The 20,701-nt window shown below is 36.5% G+C and overlaps 1 protein-coding gene across 1 annotated transcript; it reads left to right on the top strand.

The window, feature by feature from the left end:
• The first annotated feature begins 11,484 nt into the window (after nt 1-11,484).
• Nucleotides 11,485-13,971, top strand: LOC138306497 (uncharacterized). The gene has a single exon (XM_069246962.1). It carries the CDS (start codon nt 11,614-11,616, stop codon nt 13,918-13,920), a length of 2,307 nt encoding a protein of 768 aa, XP_069103063.1. The 5' UTR covers nt 11,485-11,613; the 3' UTR covers nt 13,921-13,971.
• Nucleotides 13,972-20,701: the final 6,730 nt, after the last annotated feature.

Raw genomic sequence — 20,701 nt, 5'->3', positions numbered from 1 at the left:
AGACCCACTATAGACTACTATCTCTGTTTAGACCCATTATAGACTACTATCACTATATAGACCCACTATAGACTACTATCTCTATATAGACCCACTATAAACTACTATCTCTATATACAGTGGACCCTCGTTAATCCGGACACATTCATTCCCAGCCTAAACCGTCCGGATTACGAATTTTCCGGACTGCCGAATTCTGTGTTTTAGGTCAATTAAATTGTCATGCACGAGATACTCCCCTTGACCTTGTAATCGATGATAGGATTTCATGTATTAGTCTATAGTTGGTCTTTGACTTACCAGCGTGTCTATGATATACCCACTTCACTGTCACAACTTTCGCTTTGTACTAGTGGTATACTTATGACCGCACTAGAGGTCATATTTCATCTTTATTGCAATTAGGGCCCAGATTCACCAACATTCCTTAACTTTAAGGAACTCCTTAAATTAAAATTCTTCACAGCAAATTACTATTCCGTACATTACAGAGCCTTGCGGGTAGGTATTGAGGGGCCCGGTATTGATTGTGACGTCACGTGTTTCAGAGGGTTTCGTCATACTTTTCAGAGAAAACATCAATGGCTACCTACCCGAAAGGGAGATAACTCTGTAAAATGCAAAAGAATAGAAGTTTTAAGAAAACAACCTTAAGTAAAGGAGCTTTCCTCAACTTCGGTGACGCTTTTCTGTGAAGAATTTTATGTTAGCGAATTCTTTAAAGTAAATGAATATTGAAGGCCACGTTTAAAGCCAGATCTTAGATTACAGAACGTAAAGTATCGGAGTGTAGGCCTAATGGAAGATTTAGCTCTAACTAAGTTGTCTTGATTATGACCATATTGTATGTGGCATTCTGGGTAATGAATCACTCTTTAACGTGACATTGTTAGAAACCCAAAACATCATATTTCCGGAAAACCTGTTTAGTTAAAAAATACTTACTTTACACCATTACCAATCATTGAAAAGTTTGAGCTTCTAATTTTACTTCAGGATAAAAATACTAAAAATAATTAATTGTGTCCATAAAAAAAATCCATGGCACTTTGTTGTATATGGAATGAAGTACTGATTGCGCATGCACCAAAAGCAAAATAAATTATTTTATATCATTTTTTGTGTTAATTAGATATACATGTACACGATTAAACACCAATTATTGTTCAAACGATGAGTATCGTTTATGCTTCGTCGACGATGGAGCATTTTCTTCATAGGCATTCATTACAGAAGTTTTAAATGCTTTTTTCAATGCTTTTTAATAAGCCTTTTAATGCTTTTTAATGCTTTCCTGTGGGAATATTAAAATATAAGGCACAAGTTAAAGTTATATGTGCCGTATTTTTCATACTCGACACCAAAAGTTACCAACATTTCGAAAATTACAATACTTTCAATGTATAAGTTTTGATTTTACAAGTACAAAAAGAGCTGAAAATTATTTTTCTCAGAACTACCAAATATCATTACATTTACATCCTACAGATCATGAAGTCAAGGTGTGGTCTGTAATTCCATTTCACATTTTTATACCATTATTTGTTGTTTTTTTGGGTTTTTTTTTTCATTTCTGCTGGTATATTTTTATCTAAACATACATAAAGCAACAAAAATGTTTCACTGTATAAAATCTGTGTTGTAAGTAATGTTATGAAGCATATACGTATTTGTCTATCCATTTAAATGTTTTCATCAACTGAATTCGTCAAAATTGATAGCTTTCAATAAATAATAAAAAATAACATGTCAAAATGATTATGCCACATATAATTTTTAAACTAGTGCATAATGTTAGTACGTAATGTTAGCCCCGATGCATACACACTTTTTATCCACAAAGTTATTTTCAAATGCATCTATAGGCATACAAGATATCACTAGTTGAAAGAGGCTAATATCTTAATGAATCCCCTGGCCTTATAGATAAGGAATGTTGATGAAGCTGGATCCTGTTGTATGATGCCGTTTACTTACTGTCATGGGTCGAATCCAATTCGTCCAGGATCCTGGGGGATGGCGGCGCCACTTTACCTACGCCACACCACATCTTGATGAAATGACGGGTCTTTTTTACGTGTCCTTTTTATACACATAACACCTAAGTACCTAGTACTCTAGTAACCATATATATCCGGATTTGGTCGTTCTGTGTCTTCTGGTTTCCGTTTCACGTCGATCGGCCCGGAACACCTTGATCATTTCTGCGGACGTAAAACTAGTTTCGGAGAAAATGACTATTGACTAAGTATCTAGTACTTTATTAACCAAAGATTATCCGGATTTGGTCTATCGGCCCGGAACACCTTAAGCACTGCGCCAGACATCCTCGATACTCCAGGGGTTCCGATCACTTACCATCGTGTATAGATCCTAAGTGATCTGTACCCCTCGGTTATCGGGGATGACCTAATTTTTAATTTAGCACACGCGAACGTCTTTCACAAGTACAATATATTAGTAGGTAAGTCACTAGTTGAGGGTAACTGAAGTATATTGGAATAGTAAATTTAAACCTACCTTGTAAATACCACAGGGGTATGAGAATTAGCTATATTTCACATTAATTTGGAGCCATCAGACTGCCTTGTAAATACCACAGGGGTTTGAGATTTAGACAATAGTGTCCGATTTAAGGGATCTACTCCCTTTCCAAATTATACATTTGTAAATATATTCTCGTCTACGAAATATTGAGGACCTTTGCCCCCACCCCCCACCCCCCATTACGTTTCATCGTCCTACGCCACTGTCTATAGATGTTTACAAGGATAATATGTAATTATATCTGAAAAAATGTATCAAGTATCTCTTGTGGGTGTGATGGGCGCGATGGGAAGGGGAAGGGTTACGAAATATTGAGGACCTTTGCCCCCACCCCCCACCCCCCATTACGTTTCATCGTCCTACGCCACTGTCCAGCCTCTAGTGATCGCCATCTCAGCTGTTAGACCACAGGCGTTTGGCTCTATAGACATTTCTCTCTATATATATATATATGAGTAGGGTTGCATAATGGAATGAAGACACTCACAATTATCATTTCTAAATGCAGGTAACTTTAAATCGAACAATTACCGTGTTAAGAATGCTTTAAAATCATCAAAATGCATCGTTAAACTCATCTCAGCCATTCTAAATCGTAATTTTTTGTCTCGGGGGAGAAATGTGTATAGAGATAGAATGTCTATAGAGCCAAACGCCTGTAGACAGGCCATGAAGCAAGCATCATAGATACTCCAGGGGTTACTATTACTGACATTTCATTATTTTATATCCATCCTGAACTATCTCATAGTAAAACTGGGAGCAACCGAAGACACTCGGTCAGGTCATTTGCTTCTTTGATGTGAAAACAGAATGTATGTATCTAAGCACCTCAGGCGCCAATTATTTCAGAACGAGATAGTTTTAATATGATCATATACACTACTGTATTGTATCTGGTAAGGTATACAAAGTAGTTGGGAATGGATGTACATTTGTGTAATATTAAATTAACTGTTGTGGGTGAGTTTAACCAGGTGTAGCGCAGAAGATCACAATTCAAATAGAAATTAACACGCATAATTACAAATAATCTTTTGACGTGTTTCTCTTCACGGCTTGTGTAACCGATCTTTTTTTATTTTTTTCACATATCTATATATATATCTGTAGTAGAATTGAAAGAATGTGTGTTTGAGCCTAGGTCCCGATTTCTCGAAACAAAAGTGCAGACTTAAGTCAACACTTAAGTTTTTCTCCTTATGTAACTTGTATTGCAGTTTATGACTTAAGCCAGTTTTTGACTTAAGTTTGTTTCGAGAAATCGGAGCCTGGCCAGGATAGATCGTGTATGATAGATACATGTATGTATGTCTATAGAATAATGGTGTATACAGGTATATATGTGAATGATATATTTGAAATATCGCGGGCCATGCTTCATCCCGTAAGTCGATCTTTTGGGTCCGGGCAAGCGATTGGCTCAAAGAAACACGGCAATATCAATACGTTGATATCTGTTCACCATACATGTAAGCGACCGTGCTTAGTCATATGACTTCAAAGACTCGATCTGACTTGGTCAGAATTTTCCCTCAAAATCCATTGTTTAGAAGTTTGGCGAACCGACAACACACTTTTTTGACCATCTGAATTACAACTCTTCATAAATCAAAAGGCAACTCTTCATATATTTCATTTATACTGTAGTGATTCGGGCCTAATTTGACAGGGGTGTTTTCACCAGAGACACCTCGCCTGTCGCGTGAGCCCGTGTTGGGTAGATCTCAACCCCGCATTCTGTCGGAACGCGCTCTCCATGTAGGCTAGCATGCATGTGTAGACGTTATCTCCAGGCTTTCAGTCGGAGACAGTTTCCTCTACTTAGTAAAGTAGTGACAGTTTCTCAGTATCCCTGAAATTTTGGAAGGGTACTGTGCCAGATACGTATTTGGATCCTGTATTAGCAAGACTCTCACTATATCACTGCCCCTTTACTGGTCCAGCGACAACATGCCTGTGGTATGGTGATAGACTTCCATCAAGTTGAACCACGTGTAGACAACAGCACAAGGTAACTGGTAACTTAACATTGATGTTACAGACCAAGCTTTACTTTAATACTCTATATGTTCTTTTTTTAATGTGTTATAAAGTATCTACATGTATTTGAATTTAAAGAAGTCCAACTTTTCCATTTGTGAAGTCAAACGGCGTGAATCACAGGGACCTGGTAAGAATTTCACAACAAACGATTTAAATATATACATATAGGTATTACTTTCTCTCTCTCTCTTTCTCGCACCCGCTCTCTGAACACAGGTACATTGTTAAAATACATGTATGTATACAAGCGGTATGCGATTTTGTATTTCCTGTTGTAGTTCTTGTTTGGGGAAAACGATCAACGTCTCTGTTATGTTCCTCCATTTTTATTACGTTCTAATTATACATCAATACATCACTTCCGGTAAGAATCTCCGGATTCTGGTATAAACTAAAAGTGAAAATGGACAATTCCGGAATTACCTTATCTCCCCTTAGACCGTAAGTATGATCTTATCAGATATCTCGTAGACCAGATAATACATATATATATAACATGCCCCCCACAAAAATATTGAACCCAGTGAAATTTACACTGGTCATGAGAAATCTGGGAAGAACAATGAAAACTTAAGATATTTAGAGATTAGAAAAAGTAAATAGTTATACATACTGTCAAGATTACATTTCAATATGGCTGTGCCAAAGCAATGAAAACAACATATTGAAGAAAATGTAGCAAAATTGATATATATGCATTATTTAAATTACATATGAGAATTGAAAGGAACATGTATATGTAAACATGATGTTTGGAACAATTCCAGTAAGGAAGGTTTGCTGGCCAGGCGAACATGACCGAACAAGAAAATCCAACATACTGCCTTAAGTAATAGTGCACAAAAATTCCATGAACCACAATAATCATTTAAGATCAACTCTTTCTGAATACCATGCATGTACAGTACGCAATGAGACATGAGCTACTTACATAATAATTAGACATGTACATATGCTATCAATGATCTGATCAATTGGTAATGATTACATTAGAACAATGACATTTACTGCCTTATAGGTAGCAAGAGAATGATCAAAAGATACTCTTTAACTAGCAACCTAGGCGATGTTTTTTGATGTCCTAGCAATGATTGACAGAAACACCCTAATCATAAGTAATGAGCATAGTGCATGATCAAATGATCACTTGGCATGATCAACCGTTAAAGTATAAAATTTGAGCATGTTTCAACGAAACAATCACTGAAAATCTGTATGGTATTTTATCAAACTAGAAAGCACCATTGGAATGTAGAACTTAACCTCAGCGTGTTTATAGTAATATACCATGCTTAATCAATAATAAATGACATCATAGTTATCAAACTATATAAATTATCAAAACATGATAATACACACATCATCTAAGTAACAAAGTACAGATACAAAAGTCAAACCCTTCATAATATTGTCCATAAGAAGTTGAAATGAATTAGGTGATGTACATAAACCCATAGGCAACCTCAAAAACTTAAAGGTGACATAACAAGTATTGAATGCTGTGTATTTTGTTGATTGGTCATCTATGGCCATTTGAAAGAACCCAGAACTTAAATCAAGCGAGGAGATGAAATTTGGCGTATGGTTGGCAAATGATTCTGTCAAGTCCTGCAAATCAGGAATAGTATATTTAAAGTCAGATGTCTGACTATTCAAATACCGAAAATCGCAACAGAATCTGTAAGATGATAAACTTTGCTGCCTTGTGATCTCCTCACCTGCTATAAGTCTTGGCTTATTACGTTTGGTGACTAGTACAATAGGACTAGATATAGGGATTTCCTCAGTTTCAGACACTGGTTTGATAATACCCTGTCGTAAAAGCTCATCAAGCTGATGCCGAAGCACAGTTTTTTTATCACTAGGTAAACGATAAGGTTTCTGATGCTTGGGTACAAATTTTGGTTTCAAATGGATTCTATGCTTCACCATCTCAGATGATGGTCCGAGAAAGGATGGAAGCTGCAGGTTTTGGCTTGCTTCTGTGCTCTCCACATTATCGAATATATAGGTTGTTTCCGGCTCTTTCTCATCAGTTAAAATTTGTTTCAATTTATTTATAATCCTCCGTTTGTTTTCTGAAAATTTAATACCATTATAATCTTATTTGCATTCACATGGCTCAATGGTTATGAAATTGTTTTAGAACTAAACACAATAATTTTAGCAGAATGAAGAAACAGATACTTTACAATCTTGTATAAATGTCATTATATAAAACTGAATTCATATATATCTGCTATAGTCATAGACAGGGGACATAACCAATAGACGGCCACAACAATAAAGAAAAATTTCAATGTAATCATTGCATTAACATGTAGGTGTTAAAATTATTCAGATCATTATTGCTCATGAGACATTATGTTAAAGTGTTGGGTCTAGGATTCAAAAGTAATTATAACCTAAGTTCAAATATATGACAAAGTATTAATTCAGAAACTGATGAACTGGTTACCTTTTAAAAAGTGATTTTCATTTTGAAGTTCATGGATGGTCCTTTTGAGGCTGTCATTTTCCTCCAACTTTAGGTCACACTCCCTGCATTTTGTCATTGGAGGAGGTCCCCAGAGTGTCTGGTAACCCTGTCCAATTGCTGATGCTGTATCAAAATGAAATAATCTTATCATTTATGAAATGAGATTGGTGTCATATTTTACAAAGAAATATCACAGATACTTAGCTTTGTATAGGGTATCTTGTATTATGTCATTTTATTTTGGTAGATATATATATACCAGAAACAAAAATACATGTACAATATACACATGGTGATGAAGATTTCTGAGACTCATTTAAACTCATTATCATCTCCATCTTTAATACTTAAATTTTCTCAAATTACAGAAGAGCTTCCTTGAAAAGGATTCACACACAATTAGTTTCTGATATCTGTTCATAACTCCTGTATCGGTTTTAACAGAAAAAAATATTATTACTTACAGAAAGGTACATCTTCATAGACTTGGGTGTAAGAGTCATTATGGTCTATACGTGACAAACTTGGGAGTTCAGTAATGCTGTAGTCCTTTGTGAAGGTTTCAAAATGTTGGCTTGACCCTGAAGAGACTGCCAGCACAGGAGGTAACTGGCGATCATTTTCCTTCACCATTGGAGGGAGCACTGTGTCGAGTGGCTCCACATCAACAGTGGCTACTGTGTCGAGTGGCTCCACATCAACAGTGGCTTCATGTCTTCCTATCTGATCATGATCATTGGAGATTGTGTTTGATGGCCCAGCTTCTGGCTCTCGTACTGGCTTTTCAACAGACTGAATATTTGACATGTATGAATATAATTGAAAGGTCAATGAACATCACATGGCTATGAAAAAATCCTCTTATTTCACAAAAGTTGAAACCATATTGTTACTTATTTAATGTAAAGACGAAAATAGCCGAATTCCATTAAATAAATTGTGTTTGTCAACAGCAATAACATGCTATGTGACTTGTGATGAAAATAATGAACACCGGTACACATAACAAAATATTTTTAAAAATAAACTGGTAAATACCTGTGTTGTTGACTTTTTTCTTTGGAAGTACTGCAGAGCCTGTAGCTTCTGTGTTTCTGATATCATTTTGCCATCATTTGCTCCGGTCTTCCTTGTCTGTTGTTTGACTGGTTCTGTACTGACTGTAGTGACTTGTTTTGATCTCTTTTTGGACCTGGTTGATTTTGCTGGAGAATCATCCAAGACTTCAGACTGCACATCGTCATTTTGTCTTTTAGTAGGAGTCTTTGGGACTTCCAGATTCTCTTCCTCAAATTGTTGAAACTTACTTGTTATCTTGTGCTTTCTTTTCGCCGTCGTATCAGAATTTTCAAAATTCTCTGCGGTTTTCTGTAATTTTTCCCTAGTAATGTCGCCATACCTTGGGAACGTTGAGTCTCCCTTAGTTAAACATACATAACGCTTCACAGCTGGACGATCTAGAAATTGCAAAAGAATCCGATTTAAATATGCCACTCTGATAAGACGTTACCGTGATCAGCAATGAAAATAACTATAGGTTATTTAAACGCTTGAAAATCGCGATGCGAGGGGATAGGAAGCAAACGCCAAGATGACTTTGATGGAGTGTAATGCAAGTAGGCCTAGAGAAAACGTGACGGAACATTTACCTTTTTTTTTTTTTTTAACAAAATGTTGTTTTCTTCAGACTTACAGAATTTAAAACATTATATAAAAAATAACTAGAAATTTAAACCGGTCACAATTTATATATGCTATGTTTTTATCTAAAATCAGTGTAATGTACGTATACGTACTGCGCTGTGGTGAAGACAGAATAAATAGTTACCCTTACATAGATATCTAATATTTCTTGCAAAGAATCCAAACCGTTGACTACTGATATTAAAAATATAGGCTGTGTAGAGTTTACCGTACATAAATTTCACTGTCGTGCTTAATCAAATGCATGCTAACAGAATGTGTTTTTATTTTGGTTGCGGTCTCTGTTTGCGATGTTGCATGGTTCTGCATGCAGACGCAGAACGTTCGTTCCTACTACAAAAAAATAGTTTTGTGCCTGCCCAAAGTTTATCACCGTCCCCTAACATAGTTGGAGTATATTAAAGCACATTAAATGTAATTCGCTTCAACCTAGCTTAGAAAATGCATTCCTACCTTTGTTTATATAAATTATCTTTCCAGTGTAGTCTACATCGTCCTCCTTCTCTCTTCCAGCATCATCGATGATTATTGTCCTGAATGGGACGCCCACCTCTTCGTTTAATTGAAGATCATGTCCTTCACGTGTTTTGTCCCTTTTGATTTTCTGAAGTGCGACAACTTCTATATTGCCGTCATGCTCAAAAAAAACTGCTGCAAACATTCTTTACTGTTGTAAAGTTGAGGTAAAGGAGGTAAAATCCAGTTGGTCGTGAATATAATTACAAATGGCGCAGATAAACGGATTTACCGCGTGTAACATGATATTTCAAAGAGATGGACGTAGGCTTCCGGTCAGTTTCCTCAGCAGGCGGCAGTCACGGAAACAACCGACCATATCTATATTAAGATATTGTCGACAGTTCAATGTTTTGCGATCAATTTCCTAAATTTCTACAACAACGTGAAATAGCATATTGAAATATTAATACAAACAATTTAGTTCTGTAATTATTCTATTGAAATTAGGTGGAAGGAACAATAAATGAATAAACTCAAGCACGTTATAAGTTGCATAACATCCGGCAGAGATAGCACAGCCCAAGTCTCCAGTACGTAATTGTTCATCTTCAAAAGTGCATTTTCTTTGACGTTAAAAGATGTCGCCATTTAAAGTCGTCTTTTTGCTATTTGCTTGTCAGTTTTGCATTGAAAGAGCATTTGAAAAGGGCTTCATAACGAAGATTTCATTTACCGCAGCAACTGGCGCAAAAGAGGAAACGTTTATTGATACAGTTCGACAAGGTAAAGTACAGTACAGACTCAAATATACACTGAAACATTTCTTTAGGAAACATTTTATTATTTTTCAAACAGCTTGCGAATAGTAAAATATCTTTTTATAATTCTGTTTACCACAGGATATAGTTTTCCTACCAATCTTTTAAAAGTTATTATCCGGATAATGGTTCCGCATTTCTTGTCCTATTTTACTACAAACACCATAACATCCGGCTCAGATTGACGGCAATCAGCAATCGTTACTTTCTCGTCCAAATCTAAAGGTAGTACGTTATCACATTCGGATATCTTGTGATATTCTGTATATCGTGGCTTAATGTAAACTTAGCGGCCCTAACAAAAGCAGGTTAACAGTTTTTGCTGGAGACTAATTCTAGCCAAGTAGCAATATAATTCTCGTTTACCCATGTTTTTTTTTCAATGAGAGCGACAAATTTTGGGTGAAATCTTCATGGACAGGTCTTCTATCAGTTTACCAATTCCTGCACTAAAATTCTTATGCAATCGTTTGTTAATGTTCGTCGGCGAGAATGAATTATAGTCACCAATGTACTTTGTACCAATTTATTTGTATAATAACACTGAATTTTATTTTTAAAAAAGTGTTAGATCGAGAACTGGCTTTTTTCAAGCATGCTGCCAAATTTGAATTGTCTTGTTTAAATTTATATCAACAATGGTCTGACAACTTTAAAAAAGAATGTCTACTGAAGGATTATAAAATGGACTTTCATCTTGCTAGCTGAATTTTGACTTTTTAGACATTCTGCGTACATATATAGTAATTTAAGACAGAATTGTCAATATCTATGATACATGAACTTTCTTCTTTTTTTTTAGGTGAACCGGTTATGATTCCAGAGCCATCACTGGAGCAAGAGCCTGTCAAGAAAATCGAAAATGAATATAAAAGAAACTTCAAGTGGAACAAGTTATTGTCAATGAATGGATACAAGGAGCTGATGAACAACATCTTCAAATACAATGTTAACTGTACATGCAGGTTCCAGAAAGGTTATCCAAATCTTGTACAACTTGGATATCTGTGTGTAGCAGATGTTTCTTTAATCGTTTATGAAAATGCTGACCAACTTTTGTTGATTTTCTATTTTCTTATCATGTCTGGAATTGAGCAGAATCCAGGTCCTGGTCCTAGTTTTGATAGAAAAGAACAGAGCTTAAAGAAGAAAGTAAGGAGGTCAGGAGTGTCATATAAGGCATATTTGACAAACAGGACACCATTTGCTGAAGCTCCAAAGAAGCTGCAAGCTGTTTTGAATTCATCCCTGGACTATCCAGTTTTTGATCAAGATCACATCATGTCTATAGAAAAAAGTTTAACAACTACTTCCGATATGCTACAAAAGACATGTGTGTCTTCCAATACAATTTCACCTGAAAAGACACAAACATATCCAATCCAAACTACAGACATTCCAGGTTCCCCTTCTACATCATGCACATTGCATGAGAATTTAGAAACTTGTGACAAAGACATACCTGATGAGCAAGATTCTGTTTCTGATTCCTCTGTTGTTGATTCAGATTCTGCTGACCTACTGTGCAGCGATTCAGATCGCGAGTCTAACAGTGATGAAATGGAGACAATCGAGACAAAAGAAGATTTTCATGAAGAAGATACTGATAAGTTACCACTTTATGATGGTGCTCAAATTTCTTTAGGAGAAAGTGTGCTTATGATGATGGGTTTTGTAAGAAAACATAACTTAACAGGTGAAGCATTTTCTGACTTATTGGAGCTAATTCATCTGCATTGTAAAGAAGTTAATTTACTGCCAGATTCTGTGTACAGATTGAAGAAATGGTTTCATCATTTGAATATCACCCCAAAGAAACACTTTTACTGTGGTAAGTGTCTAGTATACATCTCTCAGAATTGTGACAAGTGCCCAAATAGTAAATGTGGAAAAACATTTCAGGGGAAAAAAGACAAAAGCTTCTTTGTTGAAGTTTCTTTGATTGAACAACTCAAAAAACTTTTCAAACGAACAGATTTTAGGGGCATTCTACAAAAGCAATTTCATCGTGCAAAAGACAGAAATCTTACAAATAACATTACAGATATTTTCGATGGATTATTTTATCAATCAGCTTTGAAGACACACAAATTTACATCCAATGATATCACATTTACTTGGAATACTGATGGTGTGCCTTTGTTTAAGAGTTCCAAAACATCAATGTGGCCTCTCTATCTTGCCATCAATGAACTTCCATACAAAATGAGACGAAATCCAGAAAATTTGCTACTAGTTGGACTTTGGATTGGGCCCAAGAAACCAGAGATGTTGACGTTTCTTCAACCTTTCATCAATGATTTAGAACAACTTGAGAAAGGAATTGAAATTGAAACGCCTTCAGATCAATCTGACGGTGTAGATAATATCATCTTTCGTGGCTTTCTAATTTCTGGAACAGCAGATCTACCAGCCAAGTGTATTGTGCATAATATGGTGCAGTTCAATGGGAAGTACAGCTGTCCTTGTTGTCTGCAGCCTGGAGAAACAGCAAAATCAGGAAGAGGCATTTGCTATGTGTTTCCATTTGACTTTAACGATCCAACAGGACCAAAACGTACTCATCATGAATCTTTACAACTTGCAGAGTTTGCTGTCAATGGTGGTAAAGCAGAATTAGGGATAAAAGGGCCATGTTGGTTTACCAAACTAGGTGCATATGATTTTGTGAAAAGTAATTGTATTGATTACATGCACTGTGTCCTTTTAGGGATTACAAAACGACTGATTAATTTGTGGTTTTCAAAGGAGCACGCTGGTAAGCCTTTTAATGTAAGTGACAAAGTAGACAAAGTTGATTCAAAAATTGTGAAACTTCAACCACCTATGACTATAAGTAGAGCACCTAGAACAATCGCAGAGCTGAAGTACTGGAAAGCTTCTGAATATCGCTCTTTTCTTTTGTTCTATGGACCAATTGTTCTGATGAATGTTTTGTGCAGTCAGTATTATGACCATTTCTTACTTTTGAGTGGAGCTATATTTATTCTTTTAAAAGATTCTGTTGAACACCAAGAACTAGAGCAAGCAGAAGACTTCTTAGAATATTTTGTAGCCACTTTTACAGGATTGTATGAACCCCGTTTTCTTACATTGAATTTTCATTTATTGTTGCACCTTCCAGGTAATGTCAGGCAAATGGGTCCTTTATGGGGTTATTCATGTTTTCCATTTGAAGATGCGAATGGATTTCTCATGAAACTGGTGAAGGGTACACAATCAGTTCATTCACAACTAATTGATTCAATAGCAATCATGCATAGCCTTCCCCACCTGAGGCAAAATTGTGTTGTGTCAGGTTCGAAAGTAGACAGTTATATTCAAAAGCTCACAATGCCAGGTTCCAGAAAGATGAAAGAACTGGCAACTAATGTTTTTGCACTTGGTGGTATCTCTGAAGTTAGTCCGGAGAAGATATCACAAGATTGTTATGTAGCTCTTGCTAATTTTTTAACATATCCTCCAAGTAGCATGATAAAAAAGTTTAAAAGGTTAAAATCTCATGGTACCATAATCCATTCAAGGGAATACACAAGAGTCAAGGTGAGAAATACTTACACTGTAAAATACAAAAATGTTAATGGGACAATTGGACATGGTTTGATAAACTATTTCATTGCTTACCATGAAAATGTACTTGCAATAATATCGGAACTATGTCCAAGTTATGCAGGAAAATTTCATTTTCCTTTCTGCGACATTACTGATTGTTACCTGATGAGCCATTTCAGCGTGTTTGATCTCCCAAATTTCCAGTCAGAGAAAGTTGCTGTTCCTGTTAGTAGTATTGAACAAGTATGCATATACATAGCAGAGGGAAAAAATGCCTATGTGTGTTCTCTTTCAAACTCTGTTGAAAAAGATTAGCTGCATGTCAAGAGAATTAAAAAAAAGGGAATTCATTCACACTTAAGTACTAGAAGTGCATGCAATAAAATATATTTTATGTACATAATTGTGTGTTACTGTTCTTACATTAATTACACTATCTTTAACAACTCTAAATCCACTCCAAATCACCAACATTCAAACATATCTATACATCTACTATCAATATCATTCATTAGTTTAAATATTATCCAAAATGTTGCATTTAACATTCTTGTTTTAATTGATATTCAGCACATTGAATGCATGGCAGTCCAATGGGGGTTTAATATTTCTTATAGTAGATGAGATTTGAATAGGAATTTTTCAGAGTTCATGATATGGATTGTTTTTTAACAGAGTAGTAGACTTTGTCAGTCAGAAATTGAAATGCATGAAAGAATAACAAAGTCCAAATTCCTAACTTAGATTCTAATTTAGAAATGTGGCTTTGTCATTTTTACAAAGGAGAAGTCTTCAAAATTTCAAAGTCCAAATTTCTAACTTGGATTCTAACTTAGAAATGTGGACTTTGTCATTTTTTCAAAGGAGAAGTCTTCAAAATTTCAAAGTCCAAATTTCTAACTTAGATTCTAACTTAGAAATGTGGACTTAGCCAGTTTTTGCATATACAGTACATCAAACATCTTCAGAGTCCATCATTTTAGTCAAATCTAAGTTAGAAATCAACCTGGACCACATGAGAAACCATTTCCACATTAGATTCTCCAGCTTAGAAATTGTTTCTAAGGTGATCTAACCTCCTCACATGAGAAAAATCTCATTTGCACACACTTCTAATGTGAAACTAACTTAGTTCTCATGTAAATCTAATGTGAAGAAATTAGAAAATTCTGTACGGGAGGCTTCCTGCGATATGTTCGAGTATCCACAAATGTTTCCGGACGCTGCATGGTCTCTGTCACTTCCAAATTGTCTAATCGTTTGGAAATATCCTCCAGTTTCGTTAAGAGCTGTGTCATAGGGTTTTCCGTAGTTGGGCGAGATACAGCTGCGGCGGCCATATGACTAGGGAACTGTTGACGGTAACCATGAGCTTCACCGATTCTGGCAGAATGTAAAGCATCCCGTAATGTTATCGCTTTACCCGCACGGACAAAAAAGGCAAGCTGTGGGGGTAAACCCTCCGTAAATTTAAATGCAATGTCCCTGTCTGACTTTCCAAGACGCTTCCCCTTCTGGAGTACTGTTGAATGAAATTCCTCTAGTGGCTGTTCTGGGCGTAGTAGCATATGTCGGAAGGCAGCTTCTTCAGCTACTAAAGCTGGATTTGTGTCGGAGCAAAGTTCTTCCCTAAACAAGGCTTGCACATTGAAGAAACTGGATCTTGAAAAGGGTGAAAGAGTTCCAAACCAAACTAATGCTGGACCTGTCAAGTGCAGATGGAACGCAGCCACGGCCTGTGGGCTCGCCGAATCTATCTGTCAGAAATTTATCACCGTCTTCAGACATCATCCCAGAAAATGTTTTCAATGTTTTTTCAGGTAAATACGCTGGAGCTTGTATAATAATCGGTTGCCTATCCATAACACCGTGGGGTTGAGATTGGGATTGGGCAGGTTGATTGTTCTGTAATGGTATCATGGAGGGTTGGGATGGCCACATGTTTCCCGCCATATTTGCTGTGATTTCTGGCGTGGCGGGTTGTAAATTTAGTGAAGGGTCCATCATAAACTCATGTTCGTTACTGGTAGCTAATTGAAAAGTCTCATCCATAGTTCATAGATATACAAAGTTCACCTTGATGTTGGGATCGTTTTGAAATTCTCCACCATGTTGTAGTTCTTGTTTGGGGAAAAATGGTCAACGTCTCTGTTATGTTCCTCCATTTGTATTACGTTCTAATTGTACATCAATACATCACTTCCGGTAAGAATCTCCGGGTTCTGGTATAAACTAAAAGTGAAAATGGACAATGCCGGAATTAGCTTATCTCCCCTTAGACCATAAGTATGATCTTACCAGATATCTCGTAGACCAGATAATACACATATATATAACATTCCTGTAATTCCTGTATTTCCTGTAATTCCTGTGTTTCCTGTAATTCCTGTATTTCCTGTAATTCCTATATTTCCTGTAATTCCTGTTGTAATTCCTGAATTCCTGTAATTCCTGTAATTATAATCCTGTAACAGTTGGGTTTGTTGGTTCATTAAATTTGCGTCCCACCAACAAACGTTATTTTACACAATTTAAAGAATCCTATGATTTCGCGCCATTTGTTGACGTCATGTGACGTCATGATTCCTTGAGCTAATCTTCGCCTTGGTGGATATTTTGACTGCATTCTGTAGATTTTAATTTTCAAAGTGTTATTATCATTATTTAAAAAATAATAAAAAAAAATGTTTAATTACCGGAGCAACACCCAACCTCCCCATATGTATGAAAAAAATGGCGGCCGCAAACTGAAGCTGTCAATGTGTAGTATTGAATTTTGAAGATTGTGTTTTTTCTTATATTTTCGTGTATCTGTTACCTTAGAAGTATTTCGCACTTCGTGTCCTTTGGGCACGAAGAGCTGCGCCCTTATTATGGACTTGCAAGTATTATATATATCTATATTTCTATGAATATTCCGTCTTTGCATATTACAGAGTTAGCTCCCTTGCGGGGTAGGTATCGATTGTTAAGGTGGTAATCTCACATTCCTCAAAATTTTCCTGTAGTTCAATATTTTTTATATTTGTTTTATGAAGTAAATATGTTGTTATGCATCTTCTTCTGTCAAAGTTTCGAAGAAATTGAACCATCTATTTTTTCTAAATCAATATTCAAATTTGTCATTTCTGAGTAGTTTCTAAACATGAAAAAACAGCATTAGTCTGCACTAAATCCGACCCGAAAATAAAAACCTTTAACAAAATGTTCTATGATATATGTATTGCCTAATTGATATGATATATCTCAATGCTTTTTCAAGAAAAAATGCTTTACTTCTCGTCATAATTAATTTTTAGTGATAATTTTTGGTGGAAATTAGGTAAAAAAGATGCATGTAAATTACCTAAAACATTCTCACAAAAATGAGAATAGGTCAAAATTGTGAAGTTCAATTTTTTTAGAAAAGTAATAGGCTAAAAAGTGACATAGTTGTTTTTTTCAGTCAATTTTCAAGAAAATTGAACCACAATGTTTCAGAATAGAGCATTTTTAACACCATTTTACTTACTGTAAAGAGATTTATAATTTACTGTTAATGCTTATCGTTTAACAGACGTACGCGTGCGTGCACTCTATATTACAGTAAAAACATGTGTAGAATGTTAATGGATATAGCCTATCGATGACAATGTATATATATATACAATATAGGTACATTGTAGGTCTACTTGAAGCATTAAGCCTCAATGCAAGCACACATAAAAAAGATCATAAAGAAAAAAAAGATATTTACGATAACCGGAAGTCGAGTAACTGGGACTCTTATTACTCTATATCTGACTGCATTTTCCACGTTCATAGTGAAATAGAGGTATGTTAATATATTATTTCGTGTTTGAAGTTGTGTTTTCCGTATCGAAAATTTATTTAAGAATATATTAGTATTAAATATATACATATTTATCCATGTTTGACGGAATACCGTCAAACATGGATAAATATGTCCTTTTATATAGTATATCGTACACATGTATACACAACAGACTTTCTCACAACCTACGTTACAAGTCCCTGTGCTTGTCTCGATTGTTAGTTTTTTGTTGGTTTCACTTACACAAGGGTGCCGATATACCGCACAGCTCCTTTGATTTGGGTTATTATTGAATGTATTGCCCGTTGCAATGCACGAGCACAGATAATTATAGGTATTTGAATACAAACCTGTTTGGAACACGTGCGCCAGTTAATAGTTGGCTATCAATCTGCGTCCGTGCATAGCTGTAGGGTATGAAACATGGCTAAGACCACAGGGGTTTGTTACAACGAAGGCTGCATGGGGCCTTGATCACAGGGGAACATAAAATCAATAAAATAAAAACAAATCAAAACTACTATTTAAAATTGCGTGTGTATGGTCGTCAGAATGGAGTATTTAATTATGTCCCCCCTCACACCTCTAGAACGAATATACATATCCGGCCTAATATATCGGCTAAAGACGACACAGTTTTCTGCCTAGTCTACAATATTGCAGGTACCTCCTTCCACCAAAAGGGTCAAAGGCCAAGTCACTCTCTTCGCCTACATTGTCAGAGTAGTACGAATGTAAGGGTCAAAGGTCAAGTCACTCTCTTCGCCTACATAATTAGTAAGGTCACACTTAAGAGCTGTTTGGATTCTTTGCCCAAAGCTTCTAGTCAGATATCAGTCAAATGTCATAGATTTAGCCCTAGTTCCGCATAGACAACATCTGGACTGGTTTTCCCAGATTTCCTAAATCAGTAAGCTTTCGTGGACAATCAATATTGGTCGTTCGAAGTTGATCATATCTTAATTAAAATACAACCATCTATGTTGGGAAAATAAAGTTTTATTTTCAAGATTCAAAGCAACATATATAGTATCAACAAGTAAATCATCAATATCCGCTAATGTTCGTTATACCAAAATTTTATCTTCATAGTTGAGATTATAAGACTCTTTCATATGTGGATATGAAAAGATAGGGATATCTAATCGAGGGTCACAAAATGTAGTAAAACCCGAGGCTTGCCGAGAGTTTTGCAACATTTTGTGATCCCGAGGGTAGAATATCTATCCTTCATCTCCACTTATGAAAAAGTATTTTTTTTTCTTTCATACCTTGACGTTTTATTGCAATTTTACAGCTATAAAATCCGGCCAATTTTCCATACATGAAAAATTACGTGATATTTCAACACAAATTCCGTTGTTTGCATCTTTTATAGTAAAACCAGTCGTATTTGTCAACGAGGCTTTATTACATGGGTAGCCATGCAATACAGCCTCAGGCGACATGAATGTATTACCCTGGACCAGCAATTATTACACCCGTAGGTATGAAAGAAAGATAGTTTCCTTGCCAGGCTTTCTCTTTAACACTACAATGGTTGTGAAGTATTTTGGATGTTTTCACATACATCTCGCATTAATGTTGGTAATTGATGACGTATTACCAGGTAGACCATTCAAGCGCATTGATATATACATGTTTTGTTTTGTCTGATCTCATGAACAACTTAAAACTTTTTAATGATATTGTTGTATTTAATGCCGATATTTTTAATAGAGAGATAGGTAACAAATTATTATCGCGATAGATAGCAAGGCAATCGGATCACTCCGAGAAATCCGGTAATCTTCGGAAATATAATTCCGAAGATTGCCAGATTTTTTTCCGAGATGTCACGATTGGTAGCAGTGAAGCCACAGGAAATGGTTCAATCTCTCCCAGGGTCCATAGCGGTCCCCACATTCATCCCGGATTATACTTTCTCCCTGTCACTACAATGAACCCTGCTTTAGCGACCACTTCTGTATAAAGGCTACCTGCTTAATAAGATCACATTCTTAGGCTCCCATACGGTCAATTTTAACACAATATAACCTGTGTGTAAAGACCCCTTAACTCTAGAGACCATTGTCCTTGGGTGGTCGTTATAGACAGGTTTGACTGTCCCTTGGATGGTCGTTGTAGACAGGTTTGACTGTCCCTTGGGTGGTCGTTATAGACAGGTTTGACTGTCCCTTGGGTGGTCGTTATAGACAGGTTTGACTGTCCCTTGGGTGGTCGTTATAGACAGGGTTGACTGTCCCTTGGGTGGTCTTTATAGACAGGTTTGACTGTCCCTTGGGTGGTCTTTATAGACAGGTTTGACTGTCCCTTGGGTGGTCTTTATAGACAGGTTTGACTGTCCCTTGGGTGGTCGTTATAGACAGGTTTGACTGTCCCTTGGGTGGTCGTTATAGACAGGTTTGACTGTCCCTTGGGTGGTCGTTATAGAAAGGGTTGACTGTCCCTTGGGTGGTCGTTATAGACAGGTTTGACTGTCCCTTGGGTGGTCGTTATAGAAAGGTTTGACTGTCCCTTGGGTGGTCTTTATAGACAGGTTTGACTGTCCCTTGGTGGTCTTTATAGACAGGTTTGACTGTCCTTGGGTGGTCGTTATAGACAGGTTTGACTGTCCCTTGGTGTGGGTGGTCGTTATAGACAGGTTTGACTGTCCCTTGGGTGGTCTTATAGACAGGTTTGACTGTCCTTGTAGAAGGTTGACTGTCCTTGGGTGGTCGTTATAGACAGGTTTGACTGTCCCTTGGGTGGTCGTTATAACAGGTTTGACTGTCCCTTGGGTGGTCGTTATAGACAGGTTTGACTGTCCCTTGGGTGGTCGTTATAGACAGGTTTGACTGTCCCTTGGGTGGTCGTTATAGAAAGGGTTGACTGTCCCTTGGGTGGTCGTTATAGACAGGTTTGACTGTCCCTTGGGTGGTCGTTATAGACAGGTTTGACTGTCCCTTGGGTGGTCGTTATAGACAGGGTTGACTGTCCCTTGGGTGGTCGTTATAGACAGGTTTGACTGTCCCTTGGGTGGTCGTTATAGAAAGGGTTGACTGTCTCTTGGGTGGTCGTTATAGACAGGTTTGACTGTACATTACTCTGATACTCTCCTCCCAACGTTAGTGGCGTTTTTTTGTGACGTTCGTCAAATTAAAGCATAAGCTTGGATAAATGTTCATACCGCTGCATGTAAAATTACATAATAATGTATTCAATATTACAATGTTCTCATTTTCAAAGACAACAGAAGCATTCAATTAGCGATAAAACCACAAAGAGGAACATAAGACAATG

The sequence above is a fragment of the Argopecten irradians genome, chromosome 13, assembly GCF_041381155.1.
Source record: "Argopecten irradians isolate NY chromosome 13, Ai_NY, whole genome shotgun sequence".
NCBI classification, from domain to species: Eukaryota; Metazoa; Mollusca; class Bivalvia; order Pectinida; family Pectinidae; genus Argopecten; species Argopecten irradians.
Note: the sequence above shows the minus strand (reverse complement) of the source record. Positions and strands in the feature narration are given on the sequence as shown.